General features: G+C 45.7%; 2 protein-coding genes across 22 annotated transcripts in view; one reads left to right on the top strand and one right to left on the bottom strand.

The window, feature by feature from the left end:
- Positions 1-4,699, bottom strand: part of LOC117647803 — a 49,173-nt gene extending 44,474 nt beyond the window's left edge. Inside the window, exons 1-2 of one of the 7 annotated variants that reach the window (XM_034389762.1) lie at positions 4,619-4,699; positions 1,009-1,119 (exon numbers count right to left, since the gene is read on the bottom strand). In XM_034389762.1, the coding sequence (XP_034245653.1) occupies positions 1,009-1,115 (107 nt within the window). In that variant the 5' untranslated portion in view covers positions 1,116-1,119; positions 4,619-4,699. Of the gene's footprint in view, positions 1-1,008; positions 1,120-3,551; positions 3,681-3,949; positions 4,022-4,390; positions 4,539-4,618 lie in introns of those variants that run through there. The other 6 variants (XM_034389757.1, XM_034389759.1, XM_034389758.1 and 3 more) reach the window with 6 other exon arrangements.
- The window catches only part of LOC117647802, a 38,976-nt gene extending 21,335 nt beyond the window's left edge, over positions 1-17,641 (top strand). For 2 of the 15 annotated variants that reach the window (XM_034389741.1, XM_034389730.1), the window contains exons 2-9: positions 6,882-7,082; positions 8,434-8,619; positions 10,120-10,395; positions 11,254-11,322; positions 12,248-12,507; positions 13,738-13,988; positions 15,202-15,497; positions 17,051-17,641. In XM_034389741.1, the coding sequence (XP_034245632.1) occupies positions 6,882-7,082; positions 8,434-8,619; positions 10,120-10,395; positions 11,254-11,322; positions 12,248-12,507; positions 13,738-13,988; positions 15,202-15,497; positions 17,051-17,290 (1,779 nt within the window). In that variant the 3' untranslated portion in view covers positions 17,291-17,641. The other 13 variants (XM_034389734.1, XM_034389740.1, XM_034389736.1 and 10 more) reach the window with 13 other exon arrangements.
- The last annotated feature ends 1,111 nt before the right edge of the window (positions 17,642-18,752 follow it).

Genomic DNA, 18,752 nt, shown 5'->3' with positions numbered 1-18,752 from the left:
CAGGGAAATCTTAAACTTAACAATGGAATGTTTCAGATGATAACAAGTTTTATAAAAATGTAAGTTTTGAGATGAACATCAGGAGAGGTCACTGCGTATAGGATATTAGTGACTTACCACTTTCCGCTAAAATGGAAAACAGAGTCATCTCAACTTATATTTCATAAACGAAGTGGAATTTGGAGACATGGCAAGTGGAACCATCACACTAAATCACAATGTAGGTTTCTCTGCGCGCCAATGCACGAAATTAAACATGCACTTCGTAACGCACGAATTTCTGCGCGAGAATGCACGATTTTCTGCATACTTGCGCACGAAATCGTGCATTATCGCGCAAAAATTAGTGCGTTACGAAGTGCATGTTTAATTTCGTGCATTGGCGCGCAGAAAAGCCTACAAAGTACTTTAGTGTGATAGTCAGCAGAGAGTGTTGGTTCCTCTGGTGCATTTTATGGACTTAGCTCTTTTTTCCGTTTAAGTTCTTAAAATTAAAGGGGGGTAAGTTGACTTGATTCTTTTTACAATGGATACATAGAAACACAAGTTGAGTTATCTCCTATCAACAATATGTTCAACGGAGTCATGTTGACTTTGGTTGAGATGTTTCCATTTTCCACTAAATAGAGAGTGTAAAAGGGGTCAAGTTGAGTTACATCTTTTATCGAAGTGGAATTTCTCTTGAACTGCCAGGAATTGTAATTTAGAGCAATGATGCAAACCATTCTAAGGCACAACGACCTAATAAAAACTCAATGTGGAGATAAGTCGTATTATTCCCTTCTTCCCCTCCTTGGATCAATTAATATGAAGGTTTCTAATGCATATACGCAATTACGTTTGCGCACATGAGCTAAAGGGGTTGAAATTTGGAAGGATAGCTTAGCCCCCAACATTCGAGCGAACTTTGAAGTTAACGAGAATATGTGATTCCGATTCAGTCAAGTTCTTTCCACTTTGCCGAACGCAAGAAAACGTGAGACGAAACAGAAGCCTTAGCAAGCATACCTGTCAGTTGCAGGTCTTTCTCGTAGCTCTGGCGGACTGCTTTCCTGCTTGCTCCTCTTTCTGGCGTCACTTCCACGGTTTGACTGCGCCCTCTTCTTGGGAGGCATTCTGCTGCAAGGAAACGTTTCCAATGACACAATGAGATGAAAGAGAGAGATGTGAAACTGCGATATGGGTTGAGTCTTACGGCGCGTGGGTAGTCTTTTGAAAAAAGGAAAAAAAAAAAACGTTCCTCGCCTATAACTTTTGAGGATCGTGGAATGGAAGTCAAAAGACGCCGTATTAGCAGGAACCTAACATCGCTCGACATTTCAAATAGACCATTCTAGCATGGAGTCACAGATATAGGGAGTCGCAAGGTTTAGTGGTGGCCACCTTCTTAAACGAATTACGGGTTCTGCCGTAAGTCGAAAAGTTACATGCTGCTCTCTAAAAACCATGTAAATAAGGAAGACATCAACGTGGCTATTCTTTCAGTTTTTGGCTGGTGAAAAAATTGAGGACCTTTTAAAGTCGTGTCACCAGGTATCATAGAATCGTGGGAGTGAGACAGCAATAGAACATGGCCGCCGGCCGTCGCAGTCACGAGCGAGTCGCAAGGTTTGGAGGTGGCCACCGGTGGCCACCTTCTAAAGCAAATTACGGGTTCTGTCGTAAGTCGAAAAAGTTACACGCTGGTCTTTAAATAACCATGATAAAGTAAGGAAGACATTTATGTGGCTCTTTTCTTAGTTTTTGGCTGGTGAAAAAATTGAGGACCTTTTAAAGCCGTGCCCTTAGAGGTTAGGAACTCCGTCAGGCAAAACATCAACAGTGTCTCATACCAACATGACACGGACATGATTTGGACACATCAACACACGTAAGATTGAAATAATTGCTACAGAGAAGCCTTTTAGACTTGGAATAAAATTTAGAAACTTTTTGTTTCTTTGATTGCTTATTATCTGGAACTTTATCATGTACTGAGCGTTCTGAATTTATTTCCTTCGTTGGCATGTATTTTTAAAAAGAACAAAAAGAAGCCGGCACGTTCCTGTACTCTTGACGATGGCGGTGGAGAGATTTCTTGATACCTAGTGACAAGGAGCGCAACCTAGCGACTCCCTATATCTGTGACTCCATGATTCTAGTCGTGGCCAAGTGAAGAACAAGAAGAATAACAAAAGACTCATTTGAGGCATTTGGAGTGCATATATTCACTGAAAATATGTTGTATTTACGATAAAATATTCTCACTAAATTCTACCAAGCAAAGGGTCTTAAATATTCAAAGTTAAAGTGCTGAACAGTTGTCTTTTGAGATTCTTCTTGTTCTTCACTCGGCCACGACTAGAATGGTCTATTGGAATCAAGCGGTACAAATCGAGATTTTAGACACTGCAATTGCAAAGGCGATACTAAAGTACATTTTTTGGCGATACAATTGAGAATCGCCAATAAACGGCCTTGAGGAAAAGTATTGCCTTCAAAACGGCGATACACAGAAGTATCGCCAAAATTTGGCCATACTTTTGGGTATTGCCAAAACCACGGCATTAAACAAAGGTCTTGTCCCCTTGATTTGTTCGACGTTTATTGCCAAATCGTGGCAATACTCCAAAGTATCGCCAAATTTTGGCAATACTTTTGTGTATCGCCGTTTTAAAGGCAATACTTTTCCGTAAGGCCGTTTATGGGCGATACTCAATTGTATCGCCAAAAAAGGTACTAAAAATACTGCCGTTGGATGTACAGTGGAAACACAAATGCGCAAATAAGGGACAGATTCATGGCGGTCTCGCACAGCGTCTCGTTACGCTTAAGGGGGGACCCTGGTGAAACTTTCAAGTAGGCTTCAAAATAATCCCAGGAAGTTGAAACTTTGCTTAATTATTAGGTTCATTATGGTGAGTTCCCAAAACAAAATTCAATCCAAAATGTTGAACGGTCTCTGAGAAAAGTGGCTTTTTAGTGTTTTTTGGAGCGTTGGGGAAAAATCTTCCTGCGTCTTTCATTGGGACGGAAAGTCTTGAAAATTTTTTTGGGTTATCCTAAAGATGTATAGAAGAGATTTTAGTGACGGAATTTTCAAATTCAACTTCTGTCCTGAGATATGAGTTTTCAAATTTTAACATTAAGAAAAAAGTGATTTTTTTCCCTTTTGTTTCAAATTTTTAGGTGTGTTTTAAAAAAAGTAGGGCTGATATCAAGATTCCGTCACTAAAATTTGTCGACAAGTCATCAATGAATAGAGTCCATGCTAGACGACTCATGTAGGTGTCAACCAGGAACGCAGGAAGTCTTTCTACGACAAAATTTTTTGTCGACTGAGCAAAGCTGTGAAGTTGAGCGTAGAAGCCAACGACAACTGATCTCAATGTTATTTCCTTCCAAATGAAAAAGAAACTACCCCTTTAGCTTAAAGGTGTTCAACCTGTTGAATCTGAAACCTTCTATGCACGTTTTTATCTATGAACTTTGAAAATACTATTTATTGGAATTTTGGCGATTTTTTCACCAGGGTCCCCCCTTAATTTCTAATTGAGCGTGAGCGTACTTACGTAAGTTAACTGTTTGATTGTTACAAGTGTCACAGTCCCTCATGCATTTAATGTTTAGCAACACGTTACGCTGGCTCTGACTCGTTCGCCTGTTCCGGCAGCACTACGCGGACAAGATCCCTCCCCCCTTTCTTCCGAGCGAAAACGCAATAGTGTACTTCAGTGAAGATCTAAACCGGAAGTGAGCGAGCCAACGAGAAGGACAAAAGAGCATCTCGCTGACGAGCTAAGCAGCCCCTCAGGGGCCGTCCATCAAATACGTTACGCACTTACGAGCAATTTTTCCCCCCTCCTCCCCCCATGTTACGCAGCGTTACGCTGGGGTTGAACCCACCCCCACTACCTGCAAAACGTTACCAAAAGTCTCTCAGATCATCTCATTATTCACCCCTATTTACCGTTTGAACTTCGAAAATGAAGGTACAGTATTCTCCTGCATTGGGTCGATCAGCAATAAGTCGTTTCCGTGTGGCGGCCCCCGCAGCGTAATGTTACGCTGGCTCGGACCCCCTGTGTCCCCGGGTAACGTAGCGTAACACAGAAAAGATACGCTGCCCCCACCAAGGCGCGGAACGTAATTAATGGACGGCCCCTCACTGGTGAAACAAAGGCATCAAAATTATGCCCTCAAAGGGCATAAATCGTTAATGCCTTTGGGAAGGGCATTAAAATTTTGCTTGAAATTCCTATACCATTTACGCCCTTCGCAAAGGCATAAAACGATTTGCGCCCTTTGAAGGGCGTAATTTTTATGCCTTTGTTTTACCAGTGCTTGTGGACATTTGGATTGTTCCTGATTCTGTGAACAAATAAATGTCCATGAACATAGGTTTAAGGACCTGGAGGATTCAGGACTTGCTTTTGATCTTAGTCTCGAGGTCCCGGGGTGCGTGAAAGCCCAGAGGGAGAACACGCGCGGGGAGTGGGGGAGGGGTTGTCGATGTTCCGCGTGGACTGAGCGCTGTGCTCGGGGAGGGATTGTCGATGTGCCGCGCGGCGCGCGCACGCCTCGCCGAGCCAACAACAACCCCCCCTCCCCCCTCCCTCCGGTCAGCGCCTCGACTTACTGCCGAAGTCAGCACGGAGCGCGCCGTGAGGCTGAGGCCGTGGAGTAGCAGCCGGCAGACGAAACTCAGTCTCGGCTTGTCCGCCCCGCGCTGCGCACGGCATTCGACCACGCTCCTGATTTCGCGCCCGAAGCTGTGACGTCGAGTGCTTCACTTGAGCAACATCGAGGGACTAAAGTTGCTAGCAAGATTGACGACGCGGGGAGTGTGAGTATGGAGTGTTATGGAGCAGAACAGGGTATTTTACCGAGTCCTTGGACCGGAAGTGATAGAATTTACGGTATAATGAAACCCGCTTCTGCTCTTGATCATACGGACGCTGACTCTGAGTGCAGGGGAGCCGTTCGGCTTTCTCTCATCGTTTTGTTGTTGGACTTCCGGTGGAGGGATTCGTCAACATACCCTATAGTCGCTCAAGAATGAAGTTCTGTTAAAAACAGCCGAACCGCTCTGTATGGGAATGGAAATTTCTGACAGTGTACATGTCACTCCAAGTTTGGAAGAAGAGCAACAGGACGGCATGCGCACAGTCTCGCGTCGCTCCCTCTGCTGGCCTAGCCGAGTAGGACCGAGGCACTGTAAATCCAAAGGCAATACTTTTGGTACCTTTTTTGGCGATACAATTAAGTATCGCCAATAAACGGCCTTCCGAAAAAGTATTGCCTTCGAACCGGCGATACACAAAAGTATCGCCAAAATTTGGCGATACTTCGGAGTATTGCCACAATTTGGCAATAAACGTTGAACAAATCAAGGGGACAAGTTCCTAGTTCATGAACCACTCGCGGGAATGCCGTGGTTTCGGCGATACCAAAAAGTATCGCCAAATATTGGCGATACTGTGTTGCCACTCTAGTGTTGCCTGTTGGGAAAGTCACTCATTAGAGGCACAGGGTAATGCGCCGAATTTCAAACCGGAAGTGAGGCGAAAGAAGTTCTAAACCGGAAACGGCAGAGATCGTCTGCTGTCGTTCTGCTCGGCATAACAATGTGACGTTGACGTAGATGGGCGTATCCTTGAGCGCCTCAACAGAGGAATAAATTATAGAGTATATTAACGAATCTCTGGATCAGAAGGCTAGAAACGGAAGTAAGAACTCTAACAGCTTCTGCGCAGACGCTGCCTCAGGTGGAGGGTCAGCGCATGCTCAAAAGCGGTTTTGGTTCTTACTTGTGTTCAGTGACTTCCGGTCTAGGGATACGCTACAATACCCTATTCTGGTCGTCGGCAAAGTGAAGATCTTAGTCATAACCGGAAATAACTCGGCCAACCTCTCATTCACAGTGGTATGAAACTGTTCGAAAGGTGCGCCGTATCGGCACGGTTTCTTCTTTACCTTTTGAAGCGGTTTGCCTCAAATCCTGCGTCTCGTAGGCGAGGGGCTTTCGTGGTTTCAAAATACTTACACGCTCTAACAGACAATTCTAGTCGTGGCTGAGTGAAGAACAAGAAGAATCACAAAAGACGCCATTTAGGGCATTGAAAGTGATTATATTTGATGAAATATGTTGCATTTACTAGAAAATATTTGAATTAACTTCCACCAAGCAAGGGGACTTAAACATTTGAAGTAAAAGTGCAAAAAAGTACACTTTTGTGATTCTTCTTGTTCTTCACTCGGCCACGACTAGAATAGTCTACTTTCTGTGCGCCTTTTTTTGGTGACGTGGGACTTCGGAAGCCTACAGCGGGCACCTAGACGAGTTATTTGATGTAGGGACACTTGGGACTGGAAATCAAAATTGAGACCACTTTTGGGTTATCTTGACCGCCAAGATTTTACCCGGGCACACTCGAAAAGTCCGTATCAAGGAGAAAGTTCTCTATATTGTGGTGGCGCAGCTGACTTTGTAACGTACCATCGAAAATTCGCTTTATTTTGTCGAATTATCCATGTATTATGGGGAAAATCTCCACTATTGTATGCCGGTGCAGCTATATTTTGTTGAATTATTCTTGATTTACTCGGGAAACCTCCACCATAGTATGTTAGTGCAGCCTTTCACCTTAAGACATGTAGAGTGCAGTGATTAATGGCCGGCCGGTGTACTGTAAATGTCTTACGGTGAAAGGCTGCACCAACATATTATCGCGGAGATTTTCTCCATAATACCAACGAAATTCGGCCAAATATCTAAGGTACAATGAATTCTCAATGGTACGTTATGAAGTCAGCTGCACCACCATAGTATGGAACATTTTCACCATAATATGGAGAATCTCAACAGAACAACATTCAGAGCGTGCCTTTCTTGCTTGCAGATGTCCGTGGAAGACCTGTCCGACGATGTCCTGCACCACATCTTCGCGCTGGCGGGGCCCGAGGCCGTGCTGTACTCCGTGTACGGCGTCTGCCGCCGGTGGCGGAAGGTGGCCATGGACGCGCGACTGTGGAGCCGCGTGTGCGTGTCGTTCGACGAGACGCCGGACAGACCCTGGGAGCCGCAGACGCGGCCACTGGGGGTGAGTCGGGGGGTCAATGTGTGCACTATAAGAAACAGTGTGAATGGAACAACAAAAATTCATCAGAAACTGTACACCAAAAGTACAACAGAGATTGTAGAAAGCACAAAGAGAACTGGACTGCACAGCACTCGTCATGCTGGTACCATTGTACTTTGTACAACAATTGTTGTACCTGGAAAGTTCAATAAATTTCTGATAAAAAAAATTTGCCAGGAATTTGTGCACGCTTAAGTCCTTACGGATAGCGTGTTTGTAAGTTACGGATAGTTTTGTGCAGCCATGTTCCGGATCGAATTTTGTTTGTAGTACGGATGTTTTTGTCCGTAATACAAAGATTTGGGAATCCGTATGTTACAACGAAATTATTTTTAAAATACGGACATCAAAACCTTTGTATTACGGACAAAAACATCCGTATTACAAACAAAATCCGATCCGTAATATGGCTGCACAAAACTATCCGTAACCTACAAACACGCTATCCGTAAGGACTTGACTGTGTGTACTTTTGTTGTGGTTTTTTTCTTGCAGAGTGCTGTACGCACACTCTGAAAACCTTACCAACTGTATTAGACATGAAAAAACTCTCATTTCAGAAACGTGGCATCACATTTGAAAGAGAGTGTCAAAATGTCATGTGCCTTTGAGCATTTTGTCACATTTGTTTGAAAGCGAATAAGCTAATTTATGACTTATTCACATTCAGACGAACTTGACACAATGCTCAAAGAAACGTGATTTTGTCTCATTCGTTTATAATTTTTTTGACGTAATGAACCTACGAATTTATTGCTATATTTCTAGGGACAAGAATTGTTTTGGAGCGAATAGCTTGTTAAACCACAGTTGTATTAAAAACCAAAGGATAATTTTCCATTGACAAACCTGTAATAACATATTGGGTATCAGGCCCCCTTCAAAGTCCTTGACCAACAAAACATGCTGTTAGTCAACCTCAAGTATTGTAGGTTTAAAGATTTTGTAATGTCTGCGTCAAGTATTGATTGAAAACTTTTGTCGCTAAATTTATTTTTCATGGTTCTACTTAAACAGTAGTATTTTCCCTGTGACTTTAAGGCACAAAATAGATGACGGCTCTAATATTATACATCATTTATTTTAATCGAGCTGTTAATGGCAAAAGATGTTGTTTGCACACAAATTGTATCCTAAATGCTGATATTAATTGTTTCTGCACGACCTTTTTTTTGACAATGTGGCACCAAGAGTGCAATATCAAGCTGTTTTTTTTTGTTTTATGAGAGGCTTACAATAGTGCATAAGGTTTTCTCAGTGCGGTTCCCTCGATTTAGATATAGCTGGGCTCTGATTGGTGCTCCTGTTTCAGGGCGGGGCGCTGTGGCTGCGCATCGTGGAGAAGAAGCGTGGCGCGGGCGCGATGCGCCGTGTGCTGCTGCGCGCGCCGTGCCTGCGCAGGCTCGAGTTGTCGCTCAAGCTGCGGCCCCCTGAGGACCTGCTGAACGCGCTTGGTGCCGCGTGCGACGTGCCCATCCAGGAGCTCGCCATGCTGCGCGTGAGTTGTCAGTGTGGGGCGGATTTCTCTATCGACCGCTGAGTTGGAGCAAAGCTTGACAAAGGATGCCAGCTAAACGCATCTCGATTGGGGGTCACCCTCTATCCAGGATCGTGACATCACGTTGAAACGACAATATGTCACGTTCGTTTGAGCATTGTGTCACATTTGTTTGGGTGTGAATGGGCCAAAAATCAGCTTGTTCACGTTCAAACGAACGTGACACAATGCTGAAACGAACGTGACATTTTGTCACGTTCGTTTCAACGTGATGTAACGTTCCTGGAATGAGAGTGAGGGCTGATAGAATTTTTCGGTGCCGAATCGGATCGTCGAAATTCGGTTTGAATCTGAATTTAAAACTCTGTGCCGCTAATTCTTCGTATCAAATTTGCTGACGTTGTCAAAGCAAATTCGTTGCTATTTGACGAGAAAGGAGATATCTGTCGGTCAGGAATGTGAAAAGGTTCGACTCGAGCACTTTCAGAACTGATTCGATTCGTGACAGTTACGATTTTCTTGAATCAGCTCAGGTAGTTGGGATCTTCTAGGATCTGCTCTGCGCATTTGGATCATTCTTTTACACACTAAATGTTTCTGGACTTTTATTGTTGGCTGAGCGATAGCGAAGCCTGTTACTCCAGTGCGATTGAAAAGTTTTGTCTGTCTGTCTGTGTGTGTGTCTGTGTGTGTGTGTGTGTACACTACTCCTCCTGAACGGCTCGGCCGATCTGGCTGAGATTTCGCAGGGTTATTAGGTATGTTCTTGGCTCGGCACACGCGAAATTTCACCAACCTAGCTCAACTGGTTCAGTTTTTATAGCCGAAAAACACCTAAAAACGGCGAAAAATCGAGTTTTCTGTCGGTAGACCTCTCCTGTCTGGATGAAAGGGGGGTCTGGGGGTGGAGCCACCTAGCCACGACAAGTTGAAAAGTTACAAGGGTCAAGATCGTGTAATTTGTAGATGAAGCACCTCTATGTAGAATGAAGGGGGTCTTGGGAGCGGAGCCCCCCAGCATGCAACAGTTCAGAAGTAACTGATGATGGAGAAGCATTGTCTGCCGAAGGCAGCCTAGCGCCGCAGGCCAAGGTAGGTACGCCAGGCGCGGATTGGAGAAACAGGCAGCGACACATCGCGAAGCCTGTTACGACAAGACGCGGTCTGGCGTAAACCTACCTTGTCCATAACTATGGCCATATTTGTACATACGCAAGCTATGTACAATCTTTGGACTCTTATTGTCCATAACTATGGCCATATTTGTACATTTGTATATAAATTAGGGACAAAAATTTCGCATTGTGCTGAAGTTTTATTACAATTGTACCTAATTTTTGGTCAAATTTGTACATAACTTACGTATGCGCAAATACGGCCATAGTTATGTACAAAAAGTCCATAGGAATTTAGTGTGTAGGACGCGTCGAAATCCCTGTCCTGGCTGTGACCTGAACTCTAATGACAGAAAAATGCTGAGCCGGCCCGCCCTGCCCGCAGGTCCCCAAGGAGCTGGCGCTGCCCCTGATCCGCGCGCAGGCCGACACGCTCCGCGCGCTGGAGTGGCGACAGCCGAAGCAGGACCTTCGGATAGCAGACACGGAGGACTACATTTACAGTGACGGCGACGGCATGCCCTACATGCCAGACGACGTGTGGAAGACGCTGGCACGCCTGTCGCTAAGGGAGCTCGTCGTGGACTGGACGTGGTCCACCGGCATGCTGGCCCATTGGTGGTGGTCCACGGAGCCGTGGGTCGCCCGCCACGCTGCTCAGGTAAATCAAAGGACTTCAAACTACACTGTCATTCATTTTGCGATACTTTTACTTCAAATTTTTGCGATAAAACCGAGTTTGCGATTCCCACGATTTATCGCATCCTGGAGTGCGATAATTTTGTTATTGCACTTTTTTTGCAATAACCACCCCACAATTTTTGCGATAATAGAGCGTTTTGTGGTAACTTTTATCACATTTTCTTTGTAGTCATTATCGCAAAAATGTGATACTTTATTTCAAAATTTAGCTGTAATTTTTTTTTGCAGATATTTAGTTGTCATCATAGCAAAAAAAAATGTGATAAGTGTTTTATTGCAAAATATTGACAGTGGTTATCGCAGTTTGAATAACAGTGTAACAGTTACGCAAGATTTCATAGTGATTTCGTGAGTTCTTTTATGCTCTTGGCAGGAGCGTGAATTAGTATTAGGGCTTGCACTGGTAGAACTAAAGCGTGACTCCTATGCTTGAGTCAACTATAACGTTACGCTTGAAGACGTTACGCTCGAAATGAAGCATACTCAGGAAATTCCCCCACGCATTTAGATAAGGGCAATCTTGTCGGATGAGCCTGTCACGCGTGATTTCAAGCGTAAATCTGATAACACTTGAAAACGGAGGGTAATACTCAGTACTACGCTTCCGTTTTACCAGTGTGCCCCCCAAAGACTCTTAATTAGTACTACGCTTCAGTTCTTCCAGTGTGCCCTCCAAAGACTCTTAATTAGTACTACGCTTCAGTTTTACCAGTGTGCCCTTCAAAGGCTCTATATTTTATGCCCTTAATAGGCACGAAAGGCTGTTCTGCAATCAAGGGCATAACTCTTATCCCTTGGTTTTTCTTTTTTTCGCCAGTGTGGGTACAGTTACAGCGAGGACGTGAACGAGGTCATGTCAACCGAGCTCACCAAATTCCATCTGCACGTGAGTTTCTCTGTCACGAATATCTAAACCACTACCTCCCGATCTGTCATTGTCATGGATGTTGTGTACTTTGAGGAGTTCAATCCGTCCCTGCTCTTAAATCTGCCTGGATTTGATTTAGTCTTGCCGTACTCTGCAAACTCAAGTGTCGACATAGTACACTCCATCTGGAGTCAACCTAGCATGTACACTCCACCGGCCTGAAGTCAACTTGGCATGTACACTCCACCTGGCGTCAACCTGGCATGTACACTGTTGCTGATGTCCCCTACACCCTCAGATTCTTACGATGAAAGGGCCATTGTAACTTACGTTGAAATGAGAACATACGTACTACAATAAAATTCATGCGTAATACGATGATACACATGCGTAATACGATGAAATTCATACGTAATACGATGATAAATTAAGCATATTACGTATGTGCAAATTTATGCGTACCTTACGATGAAAAACCATCGTAATACGTATAAAAACGATCATAAGATGTTGAGTGCAGGGATCCTTAACTTACCTCATAAGGGCATCATAACGTTATGATAAGAGTTAAAGTTATTACCCTTAACTTCTAACATCTTTTCAAAAGGGTAGGTTATTTTATTTTTTTTTGTCTCGAACTTGTGTGGATATACTTTTGCAAGTACTTTCATAAGTCCGTACCCTCAACCTTTAGCGAACATTGTCTTATGTTACGTTCTGAAAGCAGTGTTAGTTAAATGTTAAGTTAAGTTAAGGATCCCTGGTTGAGTGTGTACCCTTTGCGCGTAAAGCATCTGCTTTACGCTGTTGCTCTAGCAACAGTGTACTTGCAGGTAAACGCCACCTGGCGTGTACCTGGCAAGCATGCTCCAGCCTGGAGTGTACTTTGTCGACACTTGAGTTTGTAGAGTAGTTTGTAGTGCACGTGCCTTTCCTTGCACAGCTGACGGAGGAGCGAAACGACAGTCTGCAGCGGTGGCAGCGCACAGTGGCGTGGCCGCTGCTTCGCGCCAACGCGGCCCACCTGCGCGAGCTGCACCTGCGCCTCGCCCCGTTGCCGTCCCTGGAGGGCCTGAGCTTCCCCTCGCTGCGCGTCGTGACCGTGCCGCTCAAGATGGACCTGCGTCCGCTGCTGGGCTGCAGGGCCCTGAGGGACGTGACGCTACTGGGTGACGAGGCGTACCACACCTGTGACGCCACTGGGTGAGTCTCCAAGGTGCCGCACAGTAGGCCGGAAGACCGGTGGAGGCGGTCAAAATCCCGGACGGGTTTTCAGCTCGGGAGTCGCAGACTGCACTGTGGCAAAAAGCTACGGAAAATTCTGTAAACAGGTTGTGGTAATTCTCCGTAGCCCTCTTATCAATATTCTCCGTAGGCTCTTACAGTATTTTCCGTAGGACCGCACAGTTTTCTCCGTAGGACCGCACAGTCTTCTTCGTAGGGCCTGGAAGACTGTATAGCCCTACGGAGAACACTGTGCGGTCCTACGGAAAATACTGTAAGAGCCTACGGAGAATACTGACAAGGGGCCTACGGAGAATTACCACAACCTGTTTACAGAATTTTCCGTAGCTTTTAGCCACAGTGTGGGACTCAAACCGAACGTGTGACCCCACCAATGGATTGCTCTCCGAACGAGGCATCCATTGGTGGGGTCACTCGTTATGTCAGAGTCCTTTATAGGGACTCTGGATCTCAAAACGCGTCGAGAGTTTTGGCCGCCTGCGACACGGTCTGCTCCCTTACAGTGAACCGTCCGTAACTTCACTGTGAACCCAAGAATACGCTGAAACCGAAAGTGTGGTGAATTTACCTCATTTGGCCGCGGCTAGAACTAAAATGTGGTTACCTCATTCTACCCCACGTTCAAATGTGGCAAGAATAGTTGGTGTGCCAGCATACAATATAGCCGTCACCCAATGTATTGCGTGGTCAAGACCACCCTTTTATGACGTATAGAAGACTGACTACATACTTGCTGTGGTATTCATCATGAATTTTATGTGGTGCTTTGTCGACCTTATTTGTAAGGGGTATAGACCGCATTTCCACGTGTGGTAAATTCGGGTAACCACAGTTTTGCGATTACCACGCATTTACTGTAGTCTGTACCACGCCACAGTGGGCCAGAAGACCGGTGGAGGCGGCCAAAACTCAAGACGCGTTTTGAGCTCCAGAGTCCCTAAACAGGCCTCGACCCGAACGTGTGACCGCACCAATGGATTCCTCGTTCGGAGAGCAATCCATTGGTGGGGTCACACGTTCTGTTCGAGTCCCATTTAGCGACTCTGAAGCTCAAAACGCGTCTGGAGTTTTGGTCGCCTCCACCGGTCTTCTGGCCCACTGTGCACGCTATGAGGGACAGTGGTGGCGTCACGTTCGTTCTAACGTAAATCTTGATACGTTCGTTTAAATGACGTGTGACCATTACAGGGACGGCACTCGCAAGAGCGTGAGCTTCCTCAACGCGTGTGCGCACCCCGACAGTGGCCTGCCGCTCGAGGCGCTGGGCCTGGAGGGCTTCAGCAAGTACAGCACGCCCCAGCTGCCCGGGGCGGCGGCCAAGCTCACCAGCCTGCGTGAACTGCGCTTCATCAAGTGCGACTTCCGCGGCTGCGATGGCTCGTTCTACGCGCTGGCGAAGGCGCTGGGCAAGCTGGGCGAGCTGCGTCGCCTGGAGGTCGGTGAGTACTTCACTCTAAATATTGTACAGTGAAGATTCTTCGTATTTTGGTGAAAATGTTCCACACAGTAAATGTCTTACGGTGAAAGGCTGCACCAACATATTATAGTGTAGATTTTCTCCATAATACGAACGAAACTCGTCAAAATATCTATAAGGTACAGTGAATTCTCAATGGTTTGTTTCGAAGTCAGCTGCACCACCATAATATGGAACATTTTCACCATAATATGGAGAATCTTCACTGTAGAATTTTAGAGTGCATATCGTGGTGCTGCAGCTGACTCTATAACATACCATGGAGAATTCACTGTACCTTATAGATATTTTGACGAAGTTCGTTTGTGACATGGAGAAAATCTTAACATGTTACACTGAAATTCCAGACGCTATGAGTATTGCACGTACGGTGCAATGCATCTGATATATCGCACCATACGTGCAATGCCTCAGCCATATTGCACCTTACGTGCAATGCATCCCGAAAATGCCCTATGCTAATGCATGGGAATAGGGAGGCATTGCACTTCATGTGCAATGCTTTTGCATTGCACCAGCGTTTGGATTCTCAGTGTATGCAACCTTTCAGCAAGACATTTTAGGTTCTAAATTAGCTTGCAGTACGGACGCTGAAAGTACTTCGTAAGGCTAGAGCGTGCAAAAGACCATTCTAGTCGGGGTCGAGTGAAGAACTAGAAGAATTATAAAAGACTCATTTAGGGCATGAACAGTGCATTTGTTCAGTGAAATTATGTTGTAATTACTGTAAAATATTCTCACTAACTTCTTACAAGCAAAGAGTCTGTAATATCTAAAGTAAAGGTGCTTAGTTGTCTTTGGTGATTCTTCTTGTTCTTCACTCGGCCACGACGGGTCTATTCACCCGATACTCAGTTAACTGGGAATAAAAGAGTCATGATCGTGACTAAAGTTTTGGGCGAGGAATTCTTTATCACCCAAATTTGGGTAAGGAAGGTTTCCTCGCCCAAATTTGGGTCATAATACTATGGAGCCTTAAAGGCAGCTGATTCACCCTTCCTGACCCAATTTTGGGCGATACCACCTTCCTCACCCAAATTTGGGCGAGGAATCAAACCTCGCCCAAATTTGGGCGATAGAATATACCTCGCCCATAGTTGGGTATTGATCATGACTTTATCATTCTGAGTGTATTGACGCACAGTGAGAGTAACTTGTCTTTTCCCCCCGGGCAGGCTACGCCACTGACATCCCCCTCGGCGCTCTGAAGCGCCTCGGTGCGGCGATGCCGCCCACACTGCGCTGGCTGCGCCTGGACATCTACCACGAGTGCGAGCGCCAGGAAGCGGAGATCCGCGAGGTGGTGGCCGCCCACCCGGGGCTGCACGTGGTCAGGACGTCCCCGACGATGGCGGACTACCGGCAGCTGTGCCCCGACCGCTGCGAGACCCTGCACGCCGGCCGCTGCGGAGCCAAGATCGTGGCCAACCACAGCAACCTCGTCGCCGACCCGCCGCAAGGCCAGGCAACGGTAAGGATACTTGGTCGCTCGGTGGCGTACACTGCAAACCTAACTGTCTACTTAGCATGCACTTACAAATGCATGCTTGCAAGTACACACTTACAAACGCATGCTTGGCCAAGCATGCACTTACAAACGCATGCTTAGCCAAGCATGCACTTACAAATGCATGCTTGGCAAGTACACACTTACAAATGCATATGCGTAGCATGGAGTTATATGGCCCCAAGCATGCAGTTGTGTGTACTTGCCAAGCATGCGTTTGTAAGTGCATGCTTGGCCAAGCATGCGTTTGTAAGTGCATGACCAAGCATGCGTTTGTAAGTGTGTACTTGCAAGCATGCATTTGTAAGTGCGTGCTAAGTAGACAGTTAGGTTTGCAGTGTAGATCACCGCTCTCAGCCACGCACCAAATATACCATGGGTTTGAGGGTGGTTGACTCCATGACAATTATGTGTTGCTTTTCGAATTTTAGCGGAGCGTGGATAACCTTCCTTTAATTTGATAAATGCAAAGTTTCAGCTTTTAACTGAGGGATCACTGAGAAGCCTAACGTTGTCTAGACCGCACCAGGTGTGGTCAAATGGGTGCCGTTTTGACCATACCAGCTGGTGTGGTCTAGACCACGTTTGCGGTGCGTTTGGTGTGGTCTAGACCACACCAAACGTGGCCAAATGTGGTCTAGACCGCACTAAACGTGGTCAAACGTGGTATAGACCACATCAACTGATGTGGTCAAAATGGCACCCATCTGACCACACCAGTGGTGGGGTCTGGACCACGTTTGGTTTTTCAGTGATGTTTTCCTGTTGAAGGCCTTTGCGTCTAACTCAATGGAAACGGGCGTTTGATTGTTAAAGCTTCATGTTCTAGACAGTTTCATTTTATCTTTTTTGGCTGAATTTTCATTTTGTTCTCAAATGATTTGACCCAAGTTGTTTATCGTCAGCGGTGGGAACTAAACGTGGCGGATACTTAACCTTCTAAAGCGAAAGGTCTCTTCCTTTGTCGGCATCCCTACACTCTCATCCTCCTATTGAGTTTAACTCTCTTGCTTATAAAGTATTAAAAGCAGGCGATAAACGTACCATTTTCTCTGTAGCTACACAATCTTGACCGTTCTACTGATTTAATTGTCAATATATCAGGTTCTTATCTAAAACTTCATATCATATGTTTTAAGAGTCAAGTTTGAAGGACTTATTCTCTGTAGAACGAACAAATTCGTGCAAAGCCGAAGAGAAAGTAGTTCATTTCACGTCTAACAGTTTTAGGGCCTAACATTTCGGCCATTGTACGACTTGTAAGATAGATCTCCATGCCTATTTGACGGTGCTGTGGGTCAAATTAGGGTCAGGTTTGGTAGCTTCGAGGCCTTTAGAGTCGGAAAATTATCAAAAACGGAAAATCGTTTTCCTTACCCTGCCCCCACTCTCTCTCTCTCTCTCTCTCTCTCTCTCTCTCTCTCTCTCTCTCTCTCTCTCTCTCTCTCTCTCTCCCCCTCCCTCTCTCCCTCCCTCTCTGTCTCTGTTTATTCAGTGCACCATTGTCCGTCTTCCAGGGTCGCGGAGGGAGGTCCCGTCGCCCCAGTCGAGGCCGTGGGGGCCGAGGCCGGAACGTGGACTGCGCCGAGTGCGCGTCGGTGCTGCGCTACCAGCGCACCTCGCTCACCGAGGTGGACAGCACGGCGTCGTCAAGCAGCCAGGCTCCTCAGGACAACCCCGACGACCCTGAGGAGGAATCGGAGGACTCCGCCCACCCGTCGTGCTGCAGGGCCCACTCAAGGGACGAATGGTTCTAGCGGCAGCGAAGACCAACGAGATATCTGTGCGTGTTGTCACGCGGAGGAGCAGCACATCGCTCTGCATGCTAACCATTTTCGGCAAGGGCAAGCCTAGTTTTATGAAAACGTTCGCTCGCTTAACTTTTTCAATGAAGTATTTTCGATTATTTGTTGGATTCATTTGAATTTATAACCTGCTTTAGATATCGTTTCACAATTAGTATAACAATTAGTAAAGGTAGCCGCCTTTTCATTTATGTATTGTGAACTAGCTTTCTGGTTAATCGTACATTTCTATTCTGTATTCTGACCACCGTTTTCTGTGGAAATAAACGGTTTGTTTTTAACTTTTCAGTAAGTTTCACTGAACTTGCAAATAGTTTTTATTCGTTTTCCTAGCGCGTTTTTCAGTGACCCTGAAAGGTCACGTACCCAGGTGTCCGAAACGGTCCACTTTTGACCAAAATCTTTTCGCACAGGTCATCTACACACGAATTCACCGGTGAAACTAAAGCATTGTATCACCCTCTGTTTTCCAGCGTAACCAGTTTACGCTTGAAATCAAGTGTCACAGGCTCATCGGCCAAGATTCCCCCTATCTATATGCATGGAGGAATTTTCAGAGTATGCTTCATTTCAAGCGTAACGTCTTCGAGGGAAACTTAATGCTTGACTCAAGCATAGAGTTACGCTGCAGTTTTACCATTGTTGGCGACATTTCCCTGAATATGAGCGAAGTCGGGAACAGAACGATTTGGACATGGAATCACCCACTTGTGAACCAGTTGAAACCCGTTCTTCAACAGTTACTTATTCCGTCTCTCGCACTTATTGGTCACTCGCTTAACATAGCCACTCTGCAAACTTAAGTGTGCAGGCCCACATTGTGCACTCTTATTAGAGCATGCCTCCAAGCTCACTCTTGTACAGCATACTTGTTAGGCACATACGCCAAAGTAGAGCGTGCATGGCATGTACACGCTAGATAAAAGAGTGCCCTCAAGTACACTTTTACTGGCCCATGCTTTTAGATAGGACTAACCGAGTGTATACTAGCGTGTACATGCCAGGCACAGTTTACTTTAGCGTGTGCGTGGCAAGTATGCTGTAAATAAGAGTGTGCTTGGAAGCATGCTATTATAAGAGCGGACTACATACACACTTCAGTTTGCGGAGCACTCCAAATTTGGCAACTCACATCAACCACTTAAAACTTAACTCGACCTTCGAGCCATGTTGGACAACTTACCGTGAACTGCTAGAGCCGTCAATAAAAGAGCACTCTCGAAAGCTTGCAAAGAAATAGTTCGTTTATTGCGAAGAAAAAAAAGTTTGCAATGTAATACTTCGCAGCGCACTGAAAATAGTTTGAAAGAGAGGCGATACAATGCCGGAGAATACTTTGCATTTGCAAGGTGTTTCGAGTGTGCATCAGAGTCTGACATGACTGTCCTAATGCAGTACTGGAGCAAGGTCTCCA

This window comes from Thrips palmi, unplaced genomic scaffold, assembly GCF_012932325.1.
Source record: "Thrips palmi isolate BJ-2018 unplaced genomic scaffold, TpBJ-2018v1 HiC_scaffold_3, whole genome shotgun sequence".
NCBI classification, from domain to species: domain Eukaryota; kingdom Metazoa; phylum Arthropoda; class Insecta; order Thysanoptera; family Thripidae; genus Thrips; species Thrips palmi.
The sequence above is the reverse complement of the archived record's forward strand: the minus strand, read 5'-3'. Positions and strand labels throughout refer to the sequence as shown.